The sequence below is a fragment of the Nesoenas mayeri genome, assembly GCF_963082525.1.
Source record: "Nesoenas mayeri genome assembly, chromosome: Z".
NCBI lineage: Eukaryota > Metazoa > Chordata > Aves > Columbiformes > Columbidae > Nesoenas > Nesoenas mayeri.
The window spans coordinates 16,543,513-16,569,463 of NC_137542.1; the positions used below are offsets into that span (position 1 = coordinate 16,543,513).

Sequence of the window (25,951 nt, forward strand, 5' to 3'; positions counted from 1 at the left end):
TGTCAACAAATGCGTTTTAAGTCATATCCAACAACCACTGATTGTACACTTACATGTAACAATGAGATAAAAAACCAAACCAAACCAAACCAACAATGGTGTCGCAGGGAACTCAAAGTTGGTATCTCACAAGGAGACGGGCAGCAGAGGCAGCGGCAGCCAGGAGAGCGAAGCCGTGGGGCCAGCTCGCCGTGTCCAGCCATGTCAGCGTCACCAAAGCACCTGCCGTGCACAGGGAAGCTGCTCACAAAGCCACCACCACCAAGGGATGGGGAAGTTTTGCAGGTCTGAGCAGCAATTTGAATTCTCCTCAAGACGTACACACTCTTCTCCCTGTTCTGCACAAGCTATTACTGAGCACAAAGTACATCTTCTCTGACCTTTCTGCTGTACCATGTTGTAACGTTTGACAACTAGCTTAAGAGACAATAAACTACCTTTTCATTATTACCAGAGTTAAATCATATAAAAAGCACTAATTTCACATATTTGATTATAAGACTAAGGTGGGCAGAAACCATTTCTTTATGAATTCTTATTTAAACCACTAGTAAGCTGGTGTAACAGTAAGGCATGAGAAAAATATGTATTTGAATATATACATACTCTATGTGTTAAGCAAATGTCTTAGCCAATAAAAATGCACACGACTATTTGTTTGTGTGGATTGTATCTTTGCCTCCTTCTTTGTTTCACTTCTACTTTTTAACAGAGACCTTTGTTGTAACTTTTTTCAAATGACTTTGAATATCTGCCTCTCTTCTGTAGACCTCTTCACTTTTTCTGCACAGGACATTCTCACCTTCCTTGCAAATATTTTTATAGTTTTATTTCTTCTTCTACCACCAACTCTATAGATTTGTTTATCCATATTTATTATCTCTCTGAGCACTATTTCTATCCACATTGTTACAAATATGGCAGCATTTCTTACAAAATAGAAAAAAAAAAGAAAAAAAAACAATCAAGAACAAACTCTACAACCAGTTCAGCATATGAGAAAGGTAACTTGTGTAGCAAACACAAGAAAAGACATAATGTTTAGTAAATTGTGTTGGGAGGCATGAAGACTATTTTTTTCTACACTAAAGATTTCACTTCATCAAGAAAAAAAAATATTCTCTTTGTTGCATACTCAACAGCAGCCACAGTAGAATTCAAAGAATATAGAAAACTGTACTTTCTAATGGTGGTCTATAAAAACACGGATAAGAAAGTGAATGTGAATTGAAGACAGTAAAAAAATGAGAATAAAAGTTGAGAAAAAAGCGAAAGAAAATACAAAAACCTCATATTGTCATATCTTGGATTTTTGCCTGAGATGTCATTCATTCCAAAAGCAGGTAAAAAATCAAACAAACAAAACACCTAACTTGTATTTAAAAGTGTTAATTGGTAATTTAATGTTGAACATCTAGCATACTGGTTTATTTTTTTAAAATATAACTAACTCCCCTACAGAGGCTCATTCTACAACACTGGCACTTTGAACAGACTCAAGTCAAAGTTTGCCTAAGATAATAGATCTTCTGTTTACGCCAAAGAAAAACTAAACCTGAATTTCAGATTCAGAAATTTTTATGAAACTTTTCTCAGAGATACAATACAGTATATAAAACTTCTCAGGCTAGTTCGTTACCAGTAGACATTAAGGAAGGGGAGAATAAAATTAAGAAACCTGCTCTTAACTGAGGGCTCCCCTCTTTCATGTCTTGAACCTACCAGACATCAGGCTCAAATTTCACTACTCGAAAAGCAACATATTTACTCTTCAGATATATTATTACAGTTACAGGAACAAGTTGTTGCTGGCAGAAATGATTTAGTTGTATTTGTAAAAAGGTATGAATCTACATTACCATGGAAAGCATCAGTTATTTTGTTTGACTCCCTTCCACTGCCTGGGTCACCATAGAATTTGAGTTACCATCTCCTTTGAGTCTTTCTTCCACCTCATTACTACTTGTTCAACATTCATGAAGACAAAACCTATACTTGAAAAAACACCCTAAGAAACTCTACCCACTTGAAAGAGCCTGTTGACTCTAAAAGAGTTAAATAGTCACAAATACACACTCTCACAAAATCTCAAAGTGTAGCTCCACATCTTTAAGGCATCCAATTTTTGAGTACACAGATATAATACATCACGTTACTACTTTGTTTCATTATACAGTGCTGAAACTGGTAAGCATATGTGTATTTATGAAGTGAAATCAAAGATCTTTGGGTCCTCTTCGGAATGGGATGTTTTCCAGCAATTCAGAGGATGAATGGAGACACGAAGGTATAAAAGTGCAACTAGCTATTTCAAACGTTTGTTCCATATTGCTGAGATGAAATTTTAAACTCAAATAAGCTACTCATTTTGCATACTTTGCAAGATAATCAGACAGATTATCCTGAATCAGACTTGCACACTAATTACTTATCCCTACAACTGACCCACTTAAGAATTTAAATCAATCAAAAGTCAAATATGCCATATCAATCACTAAGCGGCAAACTCACCTGAATAGTCCACAAAGTTGTCTACTGCAGCAGTAGTGAAACTTTATTTCAGTACATTATATCTCCATGAAAAAAATCCTGTTATGTTTCCAAGCCCTTTACTTGGGTACCAGTTTATTGGCTCTTATCGCTACATCTAAATGAATTGAACTTTTACTTTCATATCTGCTCATTTCATACACTTATAAGGAAGGGAAAAAAAACCAGGAGTATTACTCAAGAGCCGTGACTGAGTAGAAATAAGGGTCATAAAGAAGAATTTCTGAGATACAGACAATTAAGTAAATTATCATCTGCCTTTGCCTGTGCAGCTGTTTTTGCACTTTGCTTCCTCAACCTATGAATTACCTTGTGTAATAGGAGGAAGAGAGTAAAGACAGATTTCTTACAGCAGAGAAAATAAGCTGTGTTCCTAAAAGGCTACACTACTCTGGTAAGCAAGTGAAACAGCAGAAAAAAACCCATACCTGACCAACACTCAGGGCAACCTCCCACATGAGGCTATTTTGACAGACTTCTGCAGCTAAAAACACTCATCAGGAATTCAGCTATTCCCACAGTATCTAGTGTTTTTGTCTAGATACCATGAAAGACAGGGTAATGCTACACAAGAACAATCTCAACTTACATTTTGCATTGACTTCAGCTATACTTGTTTGAATACAACAGGACAAAAGCAACGTTCAATGGGCTTTTGAGAGCTCGGTCTTCAAGAATTATTAAAAAAACTCATACAACTAAGACAAGTAGAGTACACTTCCAAAGGCTTTTCCATAGACAAATTTCCAAATCCAAGAGAGGAAGCTGTATTGTAGAAGTGAATTTGCTCTAACGAAAACCGAAGGAATCTGACTTTACCCTTCTGTTTTTCTGGGAAAAATCAAAGAGTATTCCCTTGTATACAGCTGGAGCTCAGAATGCTCCAGGCAACAGTACCTACAAAGAAACACTGTGGCCTGGTGGAGCTGTCTTTTGATGTTTACAAGGACTGTCATTCCATATTTTTTTTTTATTTTTTCCTTTCCCATGGCATCTCTTTAGCTACAAACACAACGTATTTTCACCCCCTAATCATGTCACATTGTTTACTGGCAAAAACTACTACTTTTTAAAATACTTTCATATCAATCTGCAGAAGCAAAACCACATCAAAGCAAGAAAATGAGCAACAAAAACAACATAACAAAACTGAAAGGGGAAAACAGTCCTTTTTTTGTTTTAGCTCTGAACACCTCAGAGTCTTTCATGGCAGTAGTATAATTATCTGTCAGTATTTCATGTTAGCAGATATAGAAAAAGTTTTTAAATTAAACTTCATTTTTATCCTGTGCGAATCAAGATAGCGTACTACCATATGAAGATGGTGAAAGTGGCTCAGAAACATAACTCTCTAATGTTAGGAGTCTGTTTCCAAGAGGAATACAACTACCAGAAGTTATGGACTGTTTGATGTTGCGGACATCATTAATGAATTTCTACTCTTCAATGAGAGATTTCTTTAATCCATTACACGAAAAACAAGCAGAAAGGCCTATGAAAAAACAGCTGTACATGCCATTACTGCATTAAGTGTTCTCTAAATTTTTACATTTTGGGGGTGGAGGGCTGGGGTGGAAGCCACTCATAGTTCCGCAGTTTGAAATTTGATCAGACTGTGTTATTGAACCAGTATGGCGTACCTTTCTCTACAGAGGTTCATAAAATGTAGGAAAGAGTGTGTTTTATTTCACATCAAGAAGTTAACTCAAATACCTCCTGATAAGCTTATCAAAATATCCCTAAAAACCATTCTAGCAGAAATGCGAATCTGACACATATATCCTTTGTTGTTGCTGCTAACAATATAAAGATGAAACAATGCACCTTGCTTCTGTCATTGGATGCAAAAGCACTTCATGAAAAAACCTCAAGTCTCTGCACCACAATATTAATAGTGTCCATCTATGACTGTAGCGAACGGACATGCATTCAATTTACATTACCAAAGGGATCAGGGTAACTAATAAACACTATATGCTGTGCTTTCTTAAATCTTTATCAGAAGCTTTTACTCTGCAGTAGTACACTTCTAATACAACACGCAGAAAAAAAAGCACAAAGAAAGTAACCGGAATTGATTAAAAATTCAAGTATTTTCCCTCCAAGCAGTACCTTTTAATGAAATTCTAACATCTTAAGCAGAAACAGAATTCATTTATTGATGAAATTATTTTACTAAAACTTAAATGTGAAAATATTGTTTTTTCTTTTAAACTTCTTTTCTTCAAAAGTTCCACTACAAGATTTACATATTTATTCTTGCCCTTTCATCATCTCTGTTTTCCCACCAAGTAGTTGAGATTGACTCACAACATTCCTTTCTCTTCCAACTTTACTTTTTTTCTATCAGGAATTTAACAATAAGTAGACACCACTAGAAATGTATCAGTGACATTTCATAGCTATCCTTGATTTAGCTTTTGCAAATTTCTCTTTAGAGTTTTTCATTGTTCTAAACTGGAACGCTCATATGCATCTTCAACAAATAACAATCCCAGTCATATTTTCATACAGTCTTCCCAAATAAAGAAAAACAGAAAAGAAAACAAAATTAAATGAACAAAAGAAATTTGCTTTCATCTCATGACTATTCATTAGATTCTTTAATTATTTTCCTACGTAGGATGAACAGAAGTTCTACGTAAATAATTCATGAAAAGTTAACCATATGTTATAGAAGTCATCTGCTGCATTTTGCAGTCTGTGTGGTGTACTTTCATAGTCAAAATGACACTAGCTAGTCATGATATAAAACACAAGCTATTTTTAAATCCATACTGCACCAAAAGTAAAATGCCAACAGTGGTACCTGATTCTACAGTATCTTTCCCAAGGATGCCTCTATTCACAGTTAACTATTCAACTTAGAACTTGACTCCTAACAAGGACAGAAAAAAACAAGGAAAAACAGCAACTGACGTAAACTGGATTAAAATTTAGTTTATGCAATAGTATAATGAGTACATATCCTATTATTAATTCCTATTTTTCACACCTGCCCTTACACTGTAACAATCTTAAACAAATTAAAAAAAAAAAAGCTGCAAAGAGGAATTGAAGTGAGGGAGTTCGCATGATTTTCATACCACCAGAAACTTGTTTGTTCTTCTTTATCCCATCCCATTTCATCTCATCTCCCTCAGATTAAACAATTAGAAGAACTGTTTCTAAGAAAAAGAAGTGTGAAGCTACAAGCAGGCATCTGCACATCCATTCCCAAAACGAATGAGAATTTTTTAACACCTGTTTCTATCAATAGTAGATGTGAAACAAAACATAGTAACTTAAAGATGTGTACAAGGAAAAACATTCTGAAAACACTGTCCATGCAAATGTGCTTTACCTACTATTTATGTGTGGAGAAAAAGGGCAGGTCTTTTTTTGCAGGAGTAAAAAACGAAAATGAAGATTCTTTAAAGCTCACTCTTAGAGGTTCAAGTAAAATGGTTCTACAGAGAATCAGGCCAGAAATATGAGCAGCTGACTTCACCCAGCATGTAGGGAATATGTAATTACTCATTCTACCACTAGTTGGTCTTGCTCCTGAATTCTCACCTGACCCATAGATTAAGGAGTGGTCAAACACTACAATCTATTATAGACACCATGTTCCCTGTTACCCTCTTTGAACTTGTCTAATGCAATTAATTTTGTGTTTTCAGCAAAGTTTGCTGTCTTAATCAGACCACCTGATGGAATTTCTCAGTATTTGAAATAAACTGTGCCTTCATGTCGTGTATCAGTCAGTCTTGCAACTCCAGCACCTCACCTTCACTAGCAGCAAAGGAACCATCTCCAACCACTAATCTGCTAAGTAAACCACAGCACTGGCAAAACGTTTTTATGATGTGCACCATTCCGTTCCACTGAACTGCTCCTTGCAGCTACACTGTACCACATTCCTTCTCTCATCCACTAAGAACAAAGCCCTACTATTCTCTTCACGCCTCACAACATTCTAGAAGGTTTTGTATCTGTTCTGCTGGTTCCTCCTGCTGCACAGGGGTAGCACAAACATTGCCACCAGCTGCATTTCAGCACTGATAAGGGAGCCACAAATACTGTTTCTGGCACATGTGCAATAGGTTTGCCATCTCTGAAACAAGGAATAAAGAAGCTCCTTGCCCTGCAAGGGGGCAACATTTAGAGGCAGTTTTTCACAAAACAAACAAACACACACACCCCTCTAATTTGGAAATGAGGCAGCACTGGAGAAAAAAGCTGTAGCTTCACAATAAACTCAGCACCTCTGCCAGTATAGCATGTATTGCAGTAATGCATCTGCAAGATTTAAAGAGTAACTGACAATATAATCTGATAATCTCACCACAGCTCTACAACCTCACTTTAACCATAAACTTCTCCAAGTAAGTCCCCTTTCCTCTTTTTTCTAGTGATTCTCTGTACCGGGACAGAGTGGATTTTCTACAGGACCTATAACAGCTCTGCAGACTGGCACTGTCCAATACTCTGATACGTTCCTCTCAACAGCTACATTCTGAAACTATGGAAAGCAGCAGCCCAGCCCAGGCAGCAGAAAATCCAAAGTGTCTTCTTACCCCCTATTCTCTCTGCTAATTCCAAATCAAAACCAACAGTATGCTAAAATGGGCTTTTCACTTCATTGAAGAAGACGACCTTGACAGAACTGGGTATTTTTTTTCTACACTTTATTTCTCAGCAAGGCCTATAGAAGGTGCTCGGAGTGAGTTCGCCTCTGCCTCTGGAAGCATGCATGACTATGTGAGATCTGCAGGAAACGATGCCTACTAGCATCTACTCCTGACACAGCAATATTTCATTACACTCACATACATCAATGCTGCCAGATCAGGTGTAGTAAATAAAGAACAGCTGTTGCTATGATCAACTTTTCTGACAAGCTCCTTCCTAAGTGTGGTCAGCAGATTCGTAAGGGCAAAACCTAATCTCTAAGGGCACGGCATGATTCTTTCTGCTACCTGGTCCTTAAGAAACAATGATTTTCTTGAACTTGAGAAAATTTGCCTGTATATATGCAAGAAGTCATGACATATGAAAATATTCTTTCCCAGCAATGTCCTTAAAGCAGTAATAAAATCCAGCTACACTCTTACACTCTACACTGACTTTACAATTTAAAAATATTGTGTCACTAAGCAATCAGTTAATGCACTGAAGACAGGTAAGAAGTTAACCTCTTCTACAGTAAAAACAGTTTCCTAAGGCTTTAGAAATCATTTTTCATCTCAAAAAGAAAGGCTATCCCATTGTAACCCTAATTGGCTACATGATAACTATTCTTACCTGGATTGAACAAGAAATTTCTCAAACTAGACTGCAGCTCCCCAGAGGATGAATGGAATCAAAAAGATGACCTCCCCCTTCTTTCCGGGCTTGAATATTGAGCTCTGCTAACATAAGAATCGAGCATTTTGAATCAGTGGAATGGGCAGAGGACAAGAAGCACCAGATTTCTTAGTGTGCTTTTGTCTGTCTAATCAAGTGCAGCTACTATTTCAGGCTATCTTTGTAGAAACACCACTGACAACACGAAGGCTGAGTAATAAAGATCCAGAAGCTTTAGCCAACTGCAGACTTGGCTACCTAGGCAAATTAAAGAAAAGATGAAGCATGCATTTGCAGCAGACATACAAAAACACACAATATACCTGCTTTTTTGCAGATTAAATAGGAAAACTCTTTCCTCAAAACGGAGTAAGCTACCTCACCGAAACATCTTTTCGACTTGCAAAGAAAGTATTCCTAGTGGAAATTCACACAAAAGTACTAATGAGCTGAAAAGGTACACTGTAATTTACAGCTTATTAATTTCTTCAGACAATCAAGCCCACAGGTATTAGCCATAAGCATCATACCACCTACCTCAGGTAACTTTCTATCAATAAACCAGAATCAGCAACTTTCAACTATTTGATTAATAAATACATTTTCCTCCTCATCTTTCTCACTCAGACCAGCTCCTTAACAAAATTTCCTCCCCTTAATTCTGTGAGAAAACTAACTAGAAGACAGCAAACAGCAAGGCACAAATACATATGAATATTCACTGATGCAGTTCAAAGGGGCTACATAAAACAGGTTTCACCACTGAAGGCTTATCCCTCTTCCAAGGCACAACTTGAGTAAAATGGTCTTTTAGGAGGTGGTTAAAAATAAAAGAAAGTGTCAGTGTCCTCAGATATTCTTCACTCACAAGATCTATAAATCTCATTCACTGGAGAAACTTTTTTTGCAAAGAGTTTATAAACTTTGCATAATCTCATGACTACTGACACATTCATCCAATCTCCCTATTACTGAAATTATCCTCATGTTCCTCATTACACAAGAATAATCAAGGTTATATGCTACCAAAAATAAAGTGTTTAGATGGCAATAATGTGTGTATACATTTGTCTTAATTTAATAACAGCATTTTATTACAAAGAAAAACACAATCAGGTGAAGGTACAAAAGTGAAGAAAAATTTATTAGTGTTAATTAACGCTTGAAGGTAGAATTATGCTTCTTTCAATTGGACCCATTAAAGAGGCTTTAATATAGATTTGCACAGCAAGCTGAAGATTTTCAAGTGCAGATAATGAGGCAAGCTAGTACTATTTTAACCCCTCTGGAGTATAATCAGTTGATAAGGTTTTGAAACGTTACAAGGTCTAGGACAAAAAGATTAGCTTTAGTTCTTCCAGATCAAAATTGAAACCTAATTAATTAAGAATGTTATGGTACACTGAAAAGGTTTACTGCTACTTTTCGCATCTTTAATTTCATCTTCTAAGGAAAACAGGTGAAGATATTACAACTTATCTATTGCATGAATGGTAAAAGACTGACTTCCCTGTTCCCACATAATCCTCTAGACTAATTCATTAAATTCAAAAATGTTAATGCATTCTTCCAAAAATTCACCTAATTTTAAAAGGAAAAAAAGCAGCAGTGATCTATTTGTGATATATGCAAATATTATAAATTTAATATGTCAGGCAGTAAATGTTCCCAAAGAAAAGGGAGAAAGAATTAAGATATCTGTAGCAGTCAGCCTTCAGAAGAAGAATAATTAAAATTCTAGGATAGCAAGTTATCCACTTAAAGTCAGCAGCTAAAAATTATTTAACTTGCAACTCACAGAGAAATTATGTATATATGGCAAGGATATATCACTAATGAGAAAAGAGTTTTGAACCAGTGTGTAAACCAAAAATGACAGTAGTAAGATCACCATAGCAATATAGCCACTAACCTCAAAGGAGTAAGATTTTTAGGACACAGCATTTAGAATAAATGTTGTATGCCAGATGAGGCACAGCTGTGACTATCAAGACCAAAAGTTACCAATGAACCAATTACAGAGACAAGAATATTAAAAAAAAAAAAAAAAAGAAGGAACAATGGGAAAAATGCAACGGAAAATTCCAATACAATATATTTTGTTCTTAATTTATGTGCAATAATAGATGAAAAAACAACTTACACTTTTTAACAAACACTACGTTTATTTGAACCTTTGAATGGCACGTTTTAAATGCTCCACATTTTTTCATATTTAAAATATGTAAGAAATATTTAGCTATGCAATAAACTCATGGGAATAAAAAAAAAAAGTCATGCATTTATCTAAAATTGAAGACTATAACATTGTAATTTAGGAAAAGTGCACAACAGACTGATGTCATACTGAAATACATAGTAGTTCAATGCATGTCACCTGATTCAATGATATTAGACAGAAGTTTTGTAAAATTCTGATTTACACTGATTATTGCCTTGAAAGCCACAAGTCCCATTCTCATGAATATTTGGGCACTTTTTTCCCCATTTTCATTATACAAAAGTGATTAAAGACCACAATGCTTCTCAGTCATAAGTTTCTAAGTTAATCACTTTAGTTGATTTTCAGTAATATCCATTAAAACTGAAACTGTTCAAACAGCTGAAATATCTCATTACAAATCAAGCTAATTTAGATCTTCATTAAAATAGCTACATGCATCTCACCTAGGGTGTAGGGAATACGCTTTCTTATTTACAGTAATTTTAAGAGGGCTCTTAAGCATGTCAGGACAAAGGTCAAGCAGAATACAAGAGAAGGCTGTCTTATGTTCTCCTTCAAGGGATTTGTTGTTGTATCTGGCAGCATACATACATACATACATACAAGTTGAATTATGAGATGCATAATTTATTTTTTTCCCTTAGTCAGCATGGATTCATACAATCATCTCTTTGGTGGCCACCCAGAAATTTCTTGTAAATTTCTTCTCTATGACAAATTATACTGTTGCAAATGATATCTCTGTATGGTGCATGAAGGGGAGGGCAAAGTAACAAAAGAGATGACTGGGTAATCTCACCTTCCTAGATGTAACAGACTGGTAGACTGCAATACACAGCCTTGAAGTCTCACTGTCTATACTTCACAGAAAATAACATTCATTGCCATTACTGCCAAAACTCACGGTTTCATAAGCAACCTATTTGCATGTTAATGACACAAATAATATATTTTTCTCCTTAGATGAACAAAGAATAAATCCAGAAAGACAAAATAAATGACAATGCTACTGCTTACTATGCTGTTCTCTATGCCAGCTCCAGTCTCCGATTACCAAACCTACTGAAAATACTCCAAAACCTCAGAAAATGATCCCCCTCTTGTTTCAGTCCTGCAACATCCAAGACAATGGATGTGGCAAGAAGGTCGGAATGGCACCACCTTTGTAATACAGCGTTTGTACACAGTATTGGCCATTGGCACCATCTGGTGCCCTTCACACCCCCACCCCAACTCAATGATACTCTATGGAAAGATAATTGAAAGGGCTGCATTACAACATGCATTAAAGTTGTGAGGATCATAAAAAAAAGCAGCTTCTGTCCCGCTCATCTGTTAATTTTTCCCATTCTGTTGACAAGTCCTGCTTTCCCAGCTGCCACTTTTCCTTGGTTCTGGTTACACTTGGCAGCTTCTCTCCACTTCCAGATGGTAACTGCATCTCACTATCAATTTCAGATTTCTGATCAATCTCAGCTTCTGAAACTAATCTAAAAACCACAGAGAACAAACTCATGGAGATGCACACTACAGGTTCAGAATCTGCCACAGCAAGCAGCCCTTCTTAAAAAGACATTCCTGTACACAAATTCTTATAAACTTCTTACAAAGTTATTTTCTGTTTCAGCTAAGGGTAAGGTAGAAATGCAGGAATAATCATGCATCGCTTGTTTATACAAATTTTGAGCACAAGACACATTACATATCACACCTACAGCCATGAGGACACGACAACACACAGAAACAGTACAAAACCAAAGGATGAATAACCTAATTTCAGTGGTGTTTCTCATCAGGAAGAAGGTGTATCAGAAGTAGGTAAGCTCTGAAAACCTGAGTTCACACCACTGGCTACACAACTTAATTCAAGAAAGACCCTAGGGAGAACCATCAGAAATGTGAGGAAATTCACTAATTATCTGTATGATGGGGCACTTTCTGAAAGTTTCTTGATGACACGAAACCGGGAGGAGTGACTGATATGCCAGATCAGGCACAGCTGTGACTATCAAGACACTGCAGCTGGACAGGATGGAGAATGGACTGAAGGGAACATCATGAAATTAAAAAATTGGAAATGAAAAGTCCTGCTTCCAGGCAGAACAACTGCACACAAGGTTGTATGCTGGGGTCCATGCACCAATATATGCTGGGGGCTGCCCAGCTGGAGCGCAGCTTTGCAGGAAAGGACCTGGGGGAGCAGAGGTGGTGGATCAGATGACCTCCAACCTCTACCATCCAGTGATTCCGTGAAATCTATGTATCAGCCAGCCTTTTATCCCCAAGAACTGCAGGATACAGACATCTGAAAGCACATCTCAACCTCTGTCTGTTTTTTTGCTATCAGCAAAGAATTATTTTGATTTTTAGAAAATGGGCTCATACTTCCTCAATTTCACCAATGGCTTGGTTCAATACATGGTGGGGGTTTTGTTTTGTTGTTCTCTTTTGTACAGATACACAGCACTCAGTTTTGAGTAAGCAGTTCAATATAGAATTCACATGACGTAGTATGTGTGGTATTTTGGATTTGTCAGTATTGTTTTATAGTTCATGTTAACAGTGAACTTATTAAAAACTTACAGTTTAGTATAACTAAAACACATAACTGTATCGCTTTTAGGATACATGTTTAGTCCTCATGACTCTAGAAATGTTTTATTTTTGTGTTTGTCAGGATGGCAAAACTTTCAAAACCACAGCCACATTAAAAAAAACCTAAACAAAGTCAGAACTCTTCTAAATTAAAATCCAAGTTTAAGTCAGTCCATTAGGCAAAATAAGGCAACGAGTTGACAAACCTTTTCAGAAGTTTCATCTAAAATCATAGGAACTTTTCAGGTGAAAAATCAACTGTTTGAACAAGTCAGAAAAGTTTAATTAATACTTTATCAGAAGGTTATCACCTCTGAATCACCTGCAAGTTTCACCTTCAGACACAACAGCAAACTATTTTCACATTTTATGAAATACAAATTTGATGTTGATCACAGGAAGTGTTCTTAACTGCTCTATTTAGACATAATACAAACCTGTTCTAGGGTTTCTATTTTGCTGTCTTTGGCTTGCAAAATCTCCAAAACCCTTCTGTCCTTGACTTCAGCTTTCTGCTTTTCTCTGGAAACAAACAAAAAAATAGACACTTTATTAGTCATAATTTGCAGTTAATCATTTGAATTTTTCATGTCCTGATAATGAATGTCATTTTAAAGCACAGAAAATTAAATTATCTGAAGCTGACAGGCCTTGCAGAATTAATCAGGGAGCATATGGCAAGTGACAGCAAATTACATCTGTAAACAGCTAACACAACTTTGCTCAAAAAGGAACAGAAGCAAGAGGTCTTAAAATATGTATTTTAAGCAGATAAAATTATCTGTCTCATTCTTTCCCAAATACAGAAAATGTACCTGCCCATAGACTGAGCAAAATGCTTTTTTCCCCTTCTTGACAATGAAGCTTGGGTTTGTGAAGTCCTCTCAACTACATGGGATTTCTGTGTCTGAAACAACACTTTTGAACACAATGGATAAACATTTTACTATCTTTCACATGGACAGAAGCCATAACCTTTATCAGGGAAAAAAGGAGCCCAGAAGCTCAGGTAATGGGGATGAGAAGAGCCTCTCCACATGGATAATAAGCACAGGGCTATAAATATCTCTGCAACACATCATAGAAAAACAGCTGATTAACGCTTTGTTTAACAAACCACCTCATTTCATTTCTATCCTACCTCTTGACTGAGCTTTAAATGTTAATGCTCTTACTAGCTTCTGGTTCGGGAAGAAACAAAACAAATGCTGTAATAGCAAGGATATACAGAGATTCCTTAGCGCACAACAGAGTTCCTATCATACATCTGTGACAAAACTTATAAACAATGTATAATCCCTAAAAATAGCCAAATACTTCAGGCATCCCCAGCCCCACTGGGGGCACAGAAGCAGAAGTTCATTCCATTACCCCTGCACTCACAACACAGATAAACTTTCATTATGGGTGGATTTAAGCCATCTCTAGAAGCCGGAGAATCCTACTTGTGCAACTTCTGCTCTACCAAAGTGGGAATGGTTCAGAGGTGAGGAAGGGAAGGGAAGGGAAGGGAAGGGAAGGGAAGGGAAGGGAAGGGAAGGGAAGGGAAGGGAAGGGAAGGGAAGGGAAGGGAAGGGAAGGGAAGGGAAGGGAAGGGAAGGGAAGGGAAGGGAAGGGAAGGGAAGGGAAGGGAAGGGAAGGGAAGGGAAGGGAAGGGAAGGGAAGGGAAGGGAAGGGTGGCACCCATAAGTCTCTAAATCTGATAAAAAATATGGTAGATATGAGGGCAATTATTTTTCTCCACTATTATGTATGGTTGTGTATTCTACTGTTATAGGTGATTCTAAAGGCTAAACTACATTGTCCCCACACACCATGCAATACCACGTTTTTTTAAATAAAGCTCTGAGACTGCTAAAACATCTATTCTGATCTTGAATAAATAAAGAATTAAATAAAAATGGCATGGAATTTAAAGCGAGGTTTTTGGAAACTGAGGTCTCAAGGCATAACTCTAAGTAGCACTCTCCTACTGCAAATACAGCAGCACAAATGTGTTGTAGCATTGGAAGAAAACTAAGAAAAACGTAGCTGAAAATATATGTATTACAATTACATTTAGCTAGCAGAAACAAAAATACATGGGATCTTAAGCAGCTGTATGGCATTAAAAAAAAATCTACTTCCATAATGCTGTAATGAGCAGAGAAAAGTGAAACCATGAATATTCAACAAGTATTCCAAAAGACATTTCATGTCTGAAAGGTATTTAACATTTTAACTGAGACAGAAACTTAACAGAAAAATACACATCAGATCCTGACCTCAAAGCATCTGATCACCTGCACTCAGAAGCTTCACAGAATTGTCATGATAGGTTGCTAGGAATACATGAACAGTGAAATACACAGTACAGCGAATTTTTCACAGTTTCTCTTCAAGCATCTACCAAAACTGAACTAAGTAGATTGTAATTACAGAGATCCATGGAAATATGAAGTAATCAGGTTTTAAAAAATGGTAGAAGACTTTCTGATAAGCTTATAAAACTGCGTACTAAAAGATGTCAGGCAACATTAAAAACTAGGAATTCCTAAGGAAAAAATGTCTGCAAATAGATTATTTCTATAATACTTACCAAAGAAGTCTGTGCCTGTTGCTGAAACAGGCATACTGTTCATGACAGGTACTGCATGTTATTCTACAACTGAAATGGACCAAAAACTGTTCTGGTATAAAAATACCAATGCTTCTTCATACTTAATTACTTTGCTGTGGGGTCTTTAACAGTTACCAACAATTAAACTTTTTCAAAGATAATAGTTGCATAACATAAAACTCAAATATTTTGAGAAGGTCTCTCTCTCCCATAAGCGTGTTACACCATAATCTGAGGAAGTGATGGACCTATGCTGATCTATGTCCAAACTGTAAGTATTATAGCACTCCATGTTTCCCCTTTGCCCTAATTACAGCTAGGCAACTGAAGAATTTAAGATCAGATACATGCATAACTGCTTGATCTAAAATTTTAAGAGCTTCAGAAGACAAAAAGCAGAACAGATCTTTACTACAAAGTACTTAGAATAGTAATGTGTAGACACAGAAGGAATCATACAGTACAATACACACAGACAAAAGCCCCATGAACGAGCAGAACAGCATTGCCTGCAGCCCTCAAAAGTATCCTGACCTTCACCACTGGCTGACATGTCCCATCCATTCCTTATTCCCACAGTGATGGGGGGATTTTCAGCTGGTTTTACTTTATGTTTCTACCTAAATTTAACCATTGCTCTAACGACTTATTCTATAGCTACAATCCACAACATGCCATTGTCTTCTCAAATCCTCTAACCACTACCTCCTATCACAAAATCAACCTTTTTAAAAAAAAGGTCAAATTAAACACAAACACTGGATAATTATCCGCTTAACTCAGCTATGCAATCACCATTTGAAAATTTATTTAAACTTGTTTTCTAGATTAATTGATCTGAAAACCAAAGGATCTAGGTAGATTGCCCAAATCAAGACTAAAAATAACACTTAAGTTGTAAGGTTTTGTTTGGTTTGGGTTTTTTTTCCTTGTTTTGCTGCGGTTTTTGTTTGTTCATTTCCGTTTGGATTTTGGTTGGTTGCTTTTTTGTTGTTGTGGGTTTTTTGGTTGTGTGGTAGTGTTCTTTTGTTGTTTTTTGTTGGTTTTATTATTTGGTTGGGTTTTGTGGGGTTTTGGTGTTTTTTTTCCACTTTTGGGATGGTTCTTTTGTTGTTGTTGGGGTTATTTGTTTTAGGGGTTGGTTTCTCTTGCAGGGGGATGGAGAGGGGGCAGGGGGCGGGAGGGGAATTATTATTATTTTAAAGAAAGCAGAAGAATGTGAATAAACCAGCATAGAACCAAGCAAAAGAACAAACTGCTCTGGAGAACTAAAAAATAGTATACAGAGCTAATTCGGGTGTACTATTGGTAGTCAAGAACTTATGGAGCCCCGTGACTTTATGACAGAGCTGCATGAAAGAGGTCTGAAGAATAAAGTCTGGGATTTGAGAGAAAACATAGATCTTCATTAAACCAAAAGATGTGCCTGTGACACAGGCACACGGTATACAATAGTTCAAAGTGCATTTCTAGTTAAATGCAGTGTTCTCCCTGTCTATTCAATGCTTAGTCAAACAGCCCTTTGAACAAAGTTGTCAAGGTATGAAGTTTAACAATACAGATCTATCAGCATCATAATGAGTGGCAAAGTTTTTTCAGCTTTCTGAGGTTTTCGTTCAGACGCTCAGGATAGCACAGGAGCCAAATAGTAATGCCCCCAAAATTAGTTTCATCAGTTATCACCCATAGCTAAAGAAAAAATCCTAATTATCAGAATTTAAGCACACAATGGATGCTGTCAAAAGCCTAAAGCATAAAATGAAACCTCCTATAGAACTTCATCAGCAGCTTCTCCTGGTGGCACAGGACAACTTCCAACACTCATTACAGGACATTTCCCTACAGACACTCAAGGTAGCATGACTGCCTGGAACTTACATATCGTATTTGGATCTGCTGTTTCACCTTGAAATGAGACTTGACAAGAATTGCAGCAATCTTCTCTCTTTTTCAGAAGGATAACAAGTATTACGAAAAATCTTCAAACAACTTTATTAATTGAGCTGTTATCTATTTACAATATATTTTTAAAAGTCCACTGGAATATGAGGGGGGAAAAAAACTTCAGGCACTGTCAAGAAGCTGATGATGATCAATGACTGAGACAAACTCCTGTTTAGCTAATTAGAACCACTGATGAGCAATAATGATGTGAGCTAAGAATATTTGCAGACTTCTTTAGGATGAAAAATGGAGTGAAGAGAGGCTGTCAATTTGTACAAGTTTTAAGCTCCAATCAGTTTTCCCATGTGTACTACCTATTTTAAATGTTTAACACAGATGTATTTAGCTACAAATATTAAAATACAGAGTATGAGCTTCCCACAAAAATGAAAAAACTGAGGAAATATTCTTAAGCTTAACATTTTTCCTGTGTTAGGATTTTTTTCCTGTGTTATTCTATACTTTATACAACAGGACAGGATAATGTTCTTGAGGTCTGGCACATTTTTAATGGCTTGTCAAAAATGAAACATTAGACTATGAAGAAATATTTAACTATGAATGAGGTATGAAAACAAAATATGCACGACAAAAACCTTAAGATTAAAAAAAAAAAATTGTTACAATTTATAAAACACCATGCTTCTTTAAATCTTCAGCAAAAGCAGTCTGAAGAAAGTGTCTTGTATCCTACCACAGGTCTTAATCAGTCAAGCAATTAACCATTTGTCAAGGAAAAAGTGATCCAGTGTTGTATATAATTGTCATTTTTACATCAAATAAAATAATTTTAACTAATAAATTGAATTTGCTGTTTAAAGGCTTAATGGAATACGTCCTTTCAATTTTACAAAACAGTAGCATGTAAAAAAATTAATGCATCTACAAATTTGGTCTTAAATAGCATTAAAAGTTCTGGTTACACTGAAACCTGTGTGCTGTGTAGTAAAAGAATAGAGGCCATATTTTAACAGTATACCTATAAAACTACAAATAAACTGTTTCTATTTTTTTTTAAATATATTTCTTTGAATATAAAGAGATGTAGAGCCAGAAAGGCTATAAAACATCAGCTTCTGCGATACAGCATTTAATTTGATTATTGTCTCTTCCAGTCTTCCAATATCCAGCTATTTTACAGACAGACTTACAGAAGTGTATACATTCAACGTCGGTACTAAATAGCAGATGAATCACCCATGTGCACAGTGAAGTTGCAGAGTACACACTGTCAATGTTACTGCAAATATGGCACCAATATTGTAATTCACTGTGTACAGCCACATCCCCGTGGTGGCACAGTCAGTGGTCAGCAGACACAGAGCCCATGCCTTAATCTTCCAACTAGAAACACTACTGTGCTGCTGTGTACCTATTAAGACAAAAAATAGAGCTAAATAGTTTTTATTTAATAGAGTTTATTTTCACCTCAGATTCTAGAAGATCCTTATACCTCATGATAAATTATAATTGATGTACATTTTTCTTTTCATACTTACAAACAGTACTTTTAGAAGATTTACACAGCATGAAGGAAAAAGTCTAAATCAATATCACACATTTTGCACTTTTCTAAGATAGCAGTTATTTTCTGTAGCAAAATTGCATATGCCCATTTATGTTTCTTTCCAAAAATAATTTAAAATGTAATTAAAGAAAAATTGTGACATTAAATTATTTCCTTAGTAAATTATTTATCTAGCCATTCTGTGTTCCATGATATGTATCAAAATAGAAGTGCATCATTACAGAAATGTAATTTTTCTCACATCTCTAACTCCATAGTTTTAATTCATTACATGATTTAGTAAGGTCTCTTATTTTAAGCAATGTACATAAAATACTAAACATATTTTTACACTAGAGTAGTAAAGAAAACACTGACATTCTTCCCTAATAATTTTGCAAACATTTTTCATCTAAAATACACAAGTCTTACAGTGTTCAAAATATCAGCACTTCAGAACAGACTGCTTTAACATCTGCACATCACCAGGGTTTCCCCCAAGGATTTTTAAATGATGCCTGCCTGTGCTGAATAAAGTGCTAACTTGCACCTTGCATTTCAAACTGTGTCCTGAGCAGCCATCCAGTTGGTACAACACCAGCTGAATTCCCAGAGGCAACTGTTCAATCAGGCTTGACTGCAATTATCATGTCAATATTTTGTGCTCCGATATGCAGATATGCACACATGCAAGCTGCATAATACCTTCTTCTCCATGGAATGTTGACTTATGTTCAATGTTCTGAGAATTTTTAATGAAACAGGATATTAAACTTTCATCAACTGTAGAAAATCACAATTATTTGACCTTAGATATAAAGGTTGTACTCTTATGCTCTATTATTCTGTCCACTTTGAGTGATAATAACTAGGGAGTCCACTTTATTTTAAACTCATAGTGACAAAACAGTAATGGTCTTTTAAAACGTGTTAGATCTTGTTTACTTCCTCCATCTTCTGTCATTCTGTTTCCTGTTAATTTGTGCAAGAGTAAAACAGTAAGTGGTTTAAGAAAGCTTCTGTAAGCTATTTATCTTCTCTTCAAAATATGCCAGATATAGTTTTTTAAATTATTTTTCAATTAACATCAGTAATCTATATTCCTCATTCATAAAGCACATTCACTTATCCTTTTACATAAAAAGTACTTGTCATTTTTAATACATCCACACATAATCAGTCAGTGAAGACTGTGTCAACCTGTTTAATATTTCTTTCACAATTTGCTGTTCACAGGATGCAGTAAACCACAGAGTAAGATCCTGTGATTACGTTTCTAAAAATTATTTGGTTATTTCTGATTGGTTGGTCTTCAGCCATGCTTTTGTTCGTTTGTACACTTTTAGACAGATGTAACTTCCCAGTAAGAACAATAGCAAAGCTCTCTCAGTCACTGACACTAATATTCAGGTTGTCACTGTTTTTCAGTGGCCTGAAATGATAAATCCATTCTTGCTCTTTGGTAAGACTTGCAAGACACAGCACACTTGGAATTCAGGTGTGGAAAAACATTTACGTAAGGCAAGCTTGCCAAATGTAACTATCTGCAAGATTATCATCTAGGGCAATACAATCCCCATTTACATTTACCAAATCTAGAATCACTGCCACAGTTTCATCACTAATGGATCCTACTGCATCTCCCTTCCACGAGAAAGGAGTCAGCTAGAAGCCCTAGAGGAAAATTGACAGTTGACCTGTCAAGATTTCATGTATTATAAGAGAAAAGGCTTAAAGGAGAGCTCTCAAAGTTTACAAAAATATTTCAGAACCTTTGATACTTTCCTCTGAACCCAAACTCTATTTAAGTTTACACACGCATTTACCTGTAAAAGGTACTTCCTAGCACTTTTTTCAACTCATCATCAAAAAAAAAAATGAATGTTTCAAAAGGCAGTGAACTAGAAATAGCATACTCTTTACATAATACTGAGATCAATAGTATTTAAAGTAGCTGGAAAGTACACTAACATGAGTAGTACTTTTACAATGGCTTGTTTGAAAATACCTGGAGGCTTTTACATATCCCAAAGGCATTTCTCATTTGCACAGTAAAGATAATTTTTTGTTTATATCTGAATATTAAAATGGGAATATAGTTACAGTTATCCAGCAAGAACTGCAAAGACTGCTGAAAAGTAAAATATCATTGCTGAATTACAGGAATCAACAACACAGACATAAAAAGGTACCAGCTACATTTTTACAATTTTAGGGCAGGCAAACTTCTATTTTGGGACCATGAAAGCACTTCAAAATAGCAGACAAATAATGGAAGCTTACTATTAATTCTCCCCATGACCCCCAAATTATGCCTTTTACATTTTCCTGGTTTATTTGAGCAAAAGTTACTATAAGGAATTGTCTAATGCTACAAATATAAATTAATGCTACTAACATAATTGCCTGACTGTATGGCTAGTACTGCCCATTCAATTTCTTCTAATATATGTTTTTACTTTTTTCTTCATCACACAATTGTGGTCTACACGATTTTAAGTGAACATTCCGTCTTCTCACATTTGCACCTTTTTAATCCTGCCACTATAATCTCCTAGAGAAAGTCTAGCTGTTGCTTCTGTCAATTTAAAGACTGAAATACACTGAACAGTACTATTTGGTTCATTATATATGTGATCTAGGATACAAATTACTATCTTTTCTCAGATTCTGTCTGCTTCCGTTAGGTAGCTGGCTGCTGATATCAAGTAGTCTATATTACAAAGGCTTGGTTGTCACGGAAAGTTTCTCTGTTATAGAACTTCAGGTGGAAAGAACACCCTCAAAAATGAAGCTTTGCAAACATTCGTGATATCCATATGACAAAGTCCCAAGCAGAAACAACAGAAGTTTTAAATCCATTTCATTCTATCCATCTCAAAATCTCCTAGTAATCCAGGGCAAGACAATAAACATTATCAGCTTGGATAGGACTGGGTCAAGGTTGTTCCTAACAGATGAAAAAGGAAAAAAGTCTCTAAGAAGACTCGAGCTGGTTTTTTTGAATTTTTAATTTTCATCTCTTGATACAACCATGTAGAATACAGAAAATAAGGCTGTGAACAGCAGAGATGGGCCAAGTGACAGGCCTCCAGAATAATTTGGCTTGTAACTGCTACTTGATAATCATACCCCTTTATCCTTTAAATCTGTATATTTTTCCTAGATTAACAAAGCCAGAAAATCACTTAACCTGTAATTTTCTGGACAGCAGAAGTGCAAGGTAGCAGATTCCCTGGAAATCTAATCAACATATTGGAACTGAGATAAACTGACACTGTAGCAACATAAAAAAATATTTACTGCAATAAGGCAGGGAATAAGACAAAAACTTTTCAGAAAGGATGAGAGTATGAAGAGGTACAGTCATAAAACTGCAGCTACTTAGGAAAAGATTATGGATTATAATAAAGATTATAGCCAGAAAAGTTAGGAGAGAATATATGAGGCTGTAATCTGGTTGTACAGAAGATTGACAAGTAAAGCTGGGCTAGAAATAATTTCCAAAGCAGCAATTAGACCAGTCTCAGACAAAAGAGATGAAGCTACATCCATTAAAGAGAAAAATACACACTATTGCTCCATCTGTCAAATCAAAGCAACCCCAAAGTTTAAAGCTGTGATTAACAGAACTCCTATACAGTGAATGGGTTTTATCCAAACCTATTCCAGAATTCTCTGAGGTAATGATAACACCTAAAAAGATGCTGAGGAAGCAATTTCTTCTTTCTTAATTCCACAACTCTGAGAAGCATGGGAAAGGTATGATATATATGTATAGCCTTGACTTCACAAGAGGTGTTCTAAAGCATTATTGTTACTTTGAAAGAAGAAAGGACATTTGAAAAACTAGACAAGCACCTTAATAAAGTATGTTGTCACACTTTCACACAGAGTACCAATCACCAGCCTCTACACAAAGTCCAAAGCACATATACAGAATATATCTTTACCTTCATATATAATAGACGATTATTACAAACCAGATTTCTTCAGCAAGTCTTCTGATAGCCTGAACACCACATTAAAAGGGTTTCACAAGTATTTCCTATCATTGTAAAAAAAAGCCACCTCATGTTCAAGCTTGTGGGCATCAAGGTGGCATCTAAGAGCCTCATGTTCATTATATCAGTCAGGATAACACACACAAAGTTATCGATTTCTGTTCTAAATAAAGCAGAAAAAAATCTAAAGCAAGGCATAACGACCAAGCATAAAAATATTCTTAGACATGAAGAAGGATTAATAAGGAAGACAGACTGTATCTTATATAGGCATACAATTCAAGAACTTCGAATAAATTTTTGTAGTCAACATCGTTTAAATACATGATTTCTACCACCTCTATGCTTCAATTTAAATAATATCCTGATTATTTTTTATTTGCAACATGACTCAAAAATGTTAATGTAAGCCTGAATATATCTACCTTATGGGGCTTCATGTTAATGAGGTAAACTGTTCCGTTACTTTTAGGATATGTGTAAAATGTGGTTACGGCAAAATTTTTTTTTTCAATACACTTGTGCTTATATACATATATGTTTACACACATTAAATACTATACTTACATATTTTAAGCAGTTCTTGCATTTTTTAACGTTTAAAGAAGGACAATTGATACTACCACCACTGTCCTCATGAAAATATGACCAAATTTGATGATCAAACAAGTCAGTGAGAATCTGCATTTCACCATCAATGAGGCACACTGTAAACTTCATATGTCTTCCTCATATATTAAAACTACTTCCCAAATCAAAGCATGCAAGTAATTGAAAGTAGTACACTGTCCTAACAGCCAAGCTATTTCTCTCTGCAGGTGAGTGTCCCAATACAGAGTCAGAATTTATTTAACACCATTGTTGGTGACCACATGTGAACTCTAAGGTAACAGCTGTCCTAAAAAAATCTGCATGTGCTTACATTATCCGTTTATTCCCCTGGACAGGAATGGTTTAGAATATTAGCTCTAGTTATTTGATTACACTGAATTTTTGGACAAAGTATTAATTGCTTTGTGCAATGCAGAAGATGGGACAACACTATAGTGAATAACTCCCAGATAAAGAACCTAAAGTTACATTTTCAGAAGTGCAAGAATGTTTACTGATCAAATTCAGAACAAAAAGATGTGAATAAACATGCCTTTCAGGATTAAAGCACTGAAAGAGAATCCAAAGGAGCTATTGCCCATGGCTTGGACAAGTGCACTCTCTGCTGGGTTAAGAACTGGCTGGAGGGCCGGGCCCAGAGAGTGCTGGTGAATGGGGCTGCATCCAGCTGGCGGCCAGTCACTAGTGGTGTCCCCAGGGGTCAGTGTTGGGTCCAGTCCTGTTTAACATCTTTATTGATGATTTAGATGAGGGGATTGAGACCATCATCAGCAAATTTGCTGATGACACCAAGCTGGGAGGGAGTGTCAACCTGCTGGAAGGCAGGAGGGCTCTGCAGAGGGATCTGGATAGACTGGAAAAATGGGCTGATTCCAATGGGATGAAGTTCAATAAGGCCAAGTGCCGGGTGCTGCACTTCGGTCACAACAACCCCCTGCAGCGCTACAGGCTGGGTGCAGAGTGGCTGGAGAGCAGTCAGTCAGAAAGGGACCTGGGGGTACTAATTGACAGGAAGCTCAACATGAGCCAACAGTGTGCCCAGGTGGCCAAGAAGGCCAATGGTATCCTGTCCTGTATCAAAAATAGTGTGGCCAGCAGGACAAGGGAAGTGATCCTTCCCCTGTACTCTGCATTGGTGAGGCCACACCAGGAGTATTATGTTCAGTTCTGGGCCCCTCCGTTCAGGAAAGACATTGAAGTGCTGGAGCAGGTCCAGAGAAGAGCAACACGACTGGTGAAGGGACTTGAACACAAGACCTATGGAGAGAGGCTGAGGGAGCTGAGGTTGTTTAGTCTGGAGAAGAGGAGGCTTAGAGGTGACCTCATCACCCTCTATAACTACCTGAAGGGAAGTCATAGCCAGGTGGGGATTCATCTCTTCTCCCAGGCAGTCAGCAATAGGACAAGGGGACATGGGCTTAAACTCTGCCAGGGGAAATTTAGGCTGGATATTAGAAAGAAATTCTTTACAGAGAAAGTGGTCAGGCATTGGAACGGCCTGCCCAGGGAGGTGGTGGACTCGCCGTCCATGGAGGTTTTTAAACTGAGATTGGACATGGCACTTAGTGCCATGATCTAGTAAATAGACTGAAGCTGGACCAAGGGTTCGACTTGATGATCTCTGAGGTCTTTTCCAACCCAGTCGATTCTGTGATTCTGTGATTCTATTGCCTCCTAACTCTATGACGAGCTTCCCAAGTAACGTTGGCAAGCCATTTTAAAAAGTTAAAATTCATATTTTTCTGTTTAAAAATATACACCTTTTCATTTTAAACTCATGGCACCCTGAGAGGCAAAACAGACAAATCTTTTGGCCGTAAGAAAATCTAGTGTTTGAATTCTGACAGTCATGTTACCAACTTGTTCACATTCACCCTATCTTTGGCCTACAAAAATTCTGTATTTGTAAACATTAGCATTCTAAAACAATCAATCACATACTGTGATGATTAACATTTACAGCAATCAGATTATAATATGTAAGTATCATGAGGAAATAGTCATCATTAATATCCTCAGAGGAGCAATAATTGAACTGCATAGTCATCTCTTCTCTTAGCACGTCTTAGCCTTTCACTTCTTTAAGAATGCAGACAAACACAACTGTTTACTGTTATCCAGCCACTTATGACACCAGAAAATGTCATTTACCTCCTCTTGCTCTTTCAATAGAAAGACTATTCAGTATATTTACAATTTAAAAATTCAATTCAACTGCAGCACAGCGAACTCAACAAAAACATATTTTTAAGTATACTTCAACTTGTACCAAAAAAGGAAACTTGTTACATATTCCAGGTACTCTTGACAAAATTTAACAACTGAATTTTTGTAATTTTTTAAAGTCCCATGTAGTTCACAATTAAAGAATAACACATAATCAGGGATTTTTGTTTGTTTTTGGTTTTAGTATCACATTGAATGTTTAAACTCACCTTTCCACAACCAAGCTGACAGCTTGAGTAAGATCTGGATTTGACACTTGCAGACGTTTCCACAAAGACCACACAAATTCTTTATCTGCCTGAGAGACAGGAAAAACAGATAAGAACAAGATTAAATGTATGCTACACCTTTTTTAGAAGAAA

General features: G+C 36.4%; 1 protein-coding gene across 1 annotated transcript in view; it reads right to left on the reverse strand.

Moving 5' to 3' along the window:
* The window catches only part of CNTLN (centlein), a gene marked incomplete at its 3' end in the record, with an annotated part of 188,009 nt that overhangs the window by 144,386 nt on the left and 17,672 nt on the right, over positions 1-25,951 (reverse strand). The window contains exons 2-3 of the mRNA XM_080362311.1: positions 25,799-25,887; positions 13,135-13,219 (exon numbers count right to left, since the gene is read on the reverse strand). Of these exons, the coding sequence (XP_080218437.1) occupies positions 13,135-13,219; positions 25,799-25,887 (174 nt within the window). The remainder of the gene's footprint in view (positions 1-13,134; positions 13,220-25,798; positions 25,888-25,951) is intronic.